General features: G+C 38.9%; 1 protein-coding gene across 1 annotated transcript; it reads right to left on the minus strand.

The window, feature by feature from the left end:
- Nucleotides 1–1,908: 1,908 nt before the first annotated feature.
- Nucleotides 1,909–2,310, minus strand: LOC149239500 (uncharacterized). Its single transcript, XM_089369875.1, has one exon. The coding sequence runs from the start codon at nt 2,308–2,310 to the stop codon at nt 1,909–1,911; it is 402 nt and encodes a 133-aa protein (XP_089226001.1).
- Nucleotides 2,311–2,623: the final 313 nt, after the last annotated feature.

Here is a 2,623-nt window from a genome sequence, read left to right on the forward strand (position 1 = left end):
GCAAATTTTTGGTAAAATTACAGGTTTTGCCCACGGTTTGGTCTCACCCCAGGTGAGACCATTTTCGAGGACTGCTCGGAATTTTGAAAACTTGGCATTTTTGGAAAGGGCATTCAAAAAGAAAAATTACCAATACTTGGGAGAAGCCTGATTTTGAGTTTTGAGCCTCCAAAAGCTCAAAATACACCTAAAAAATGACTTTCTGCCCACTTTTTGAGTTGCAGAAAGTGACCTTGGGAGAAATGGTTTTTGAGGGGTCAAATCAACACCAAATTCATAAATTCCACTTGGGATGGAAAGTAGACAGGCCAAGCTTTCCAATGAGCCATCTTACACCTGATTTGGACCAGTGGAACCCACTCAAAAACAGCTGTGAAGGGGCGCGACCAGAACTTCCAGGGGCGCGACCAGAACTTCCAGATTTGCCAAAATTGCCATTTTCGGTCAAAAAACACTGTTTTGACTATGGTTGACCATTTTTACTTGTAGATGATGGATGAATGTAATATTTTCATGGCACTTTGATAGGTTTTATCTTTCTTTACTCTTCTAGAAGCTTCTTTGATGTAAATAGTGAATAATTAGTGCATGGATGAGTTAGCTAAGTAATAGAGGCAAGTTGTTTGGCTGCCTATTTTCTAGTTCTTAGTTTAGAATTAGTTCAAACTGCTCCTAGGAAGCTGAGCTCGACCCCTAGAGGTGGGGAAAGGAGTTAGATGGTCTAGGAGGTCTATATTATGCTCTCTCCTTCTCATTTTCATGGTTGGACTCTTGTGTAAGGAAGCTTTATTGTATATTGTGCATCTATTTCTGCAATTGAAGGCAAGGAAAGCCAGGGTTTTACAGACATCTTTGAGGATTCTTGTGGATCTGATTGTTGATGGTGTGTTCTCTACATGTTCTTGTAAGTTTGTTTATGTGTTTCACATCTCTCTTATGCTTCTAAATTGGACAGATGAAGTGGTAAAGTTTGAACTCATGTTTTGACATGCTCAGCTTTTTAGTTTGTTCAATTTTAATGTTTTCTACTGTCTAGAGAGGATTCAAATTGTGTGTTTGCCCTCTTTAGCTTCTCCTCTATCATCTCTGATCATCCATCTCAGATTAAGACATCAGCACTCATTCCTACCTTGCCCCTTAGATCCCCCTGTGAAAACTGTGCTCAATCCCCGCACTTTGAATTGCACTTCCACCAATTGCCACCAAAAACCCCAAAAACCATTAAATCAACCCCCCTTATCAATTTACTAGCCTAAAATCTTTATTATTAATTGGTCAGCCTAATCATATTGAAAGATCTATCGAATCTGACCCGAGAGAGCCTTCTCATACCTCGTAGGGCTAGCTACGAGGTGAAATGGTTTGATGTAGCCTTGAAGATTTACCTTCCTCAGCCTAGGGTGAAATCTCAAGCGCTAACAGTTACTATGCCTTTCCATGGACCTTATCATGCATTTCCTTACCTGGAGTTTTCTCACAGAGCTCTTCGCAATGTGTGTGGTCTCCATTGAGTTTTCTCCAATCTGCAAATGTAACTATTATTGACACATATTTTTCATTTGCAAGCTAAACAAAATAACCAGAAATAGAATCCCAGGAAATCTGAGGTATCTATATCCTATGCTAACTGAACTAGACATGAAACAACTATCGAGGTACATGAAGTAACACGCTAAAAGTTAAAATTAAGTTACACGCCAACACTTATTAGGCTAAAAGTTAAAATTTATACATGTAATGCATGCAAAATATGAGATTGTATGTTATTTTTTAAATAAATTAAACTTATAATATCAAATAGCATATAAATTAACGTAATATAAGACTTGGCACACTCCATGCATTGCTACTGATTATGAAACTATATGAATTGAAAGTTGTTGAATATGACACGATATGAAAGTGGAGTTATGAATCCTTCGTTTTTGAATCATCGTCGATTTTTGAATTCACCGACCATAAACGAATGATATTACAATTATTGAATAAATGAATGAATGAATCAATGCTATACATATCACCAAAAGATTCAAAATGAATTACAACCACGCCGCCTGGTTTCAGCATCTGTTCGATCTCTGAAGCAAAATTTGCAGAAGGGTTAAAAGCAGCAAAGAACTCAAAGTCGAAAGTAGTATCTTCAAAAGGTTGTATATGCATATCACCCCCCATAACCAGAGGAGGAAAAGCCACAAGATCAAATCCCACAACATCTGAAATGCCTATCTCCTTCAAAGCCAGAACCTCATGCCCATGGTTAGCGGTGACGTAGAGGGATTTTGCATTAGACCTCATAATCCCCTCGGCCATTAAGCCCTGAAACAATACCGTGAATCCCTCCACCTTTCACCTCCATTCTATGGTCATCTAAAGCCTCAAAAGGTCTGGGTCCACTATCTTGTTCAATTTCAAATGAATGTACTCCTCCTGGGATTTGAATGTGTGACGTGGAGGATAGTCTTCTAGGGCACCGTTACTAGAATAATTGGAGCGACCAGAGAGCTCCAATTCTGAATTGGAAATGTAAGGTTTAGAACATGACACAAGACAAGAAATTCCTTCTACTCTCTGGTTCAACATTGTGACTAGCTCCTTCTTCACCTTGAGGAACCCCTTCGTGCCA

The sequence above is a fragment of the Pinus tabuliformis genome, chromosome 8, assembly GCF_031772625.1.
Source record: "Pinus tabuliformis cultivar Carrire ecotype Pingquan chromosome 8, CPIR1, whole genome shotgun sequence".
In the NCBI taxonomy this organism is placed as follows: domain Eukaryota; kingdom Viridiplantae; phylum Streptophyta; class Pinopsida; order Pinales; family Pinaceae; genus Pinus; species Pinus tabuliformis.

Coding starts and splice junctions, on each gene's coding strand:
- LOC149239500 (XM_089369875.1), bottom strand. CDS start 2,310: ATGGCCGAGGGGATTATGAGGTCTAATGCAAAATCCCTCTACGTCACC.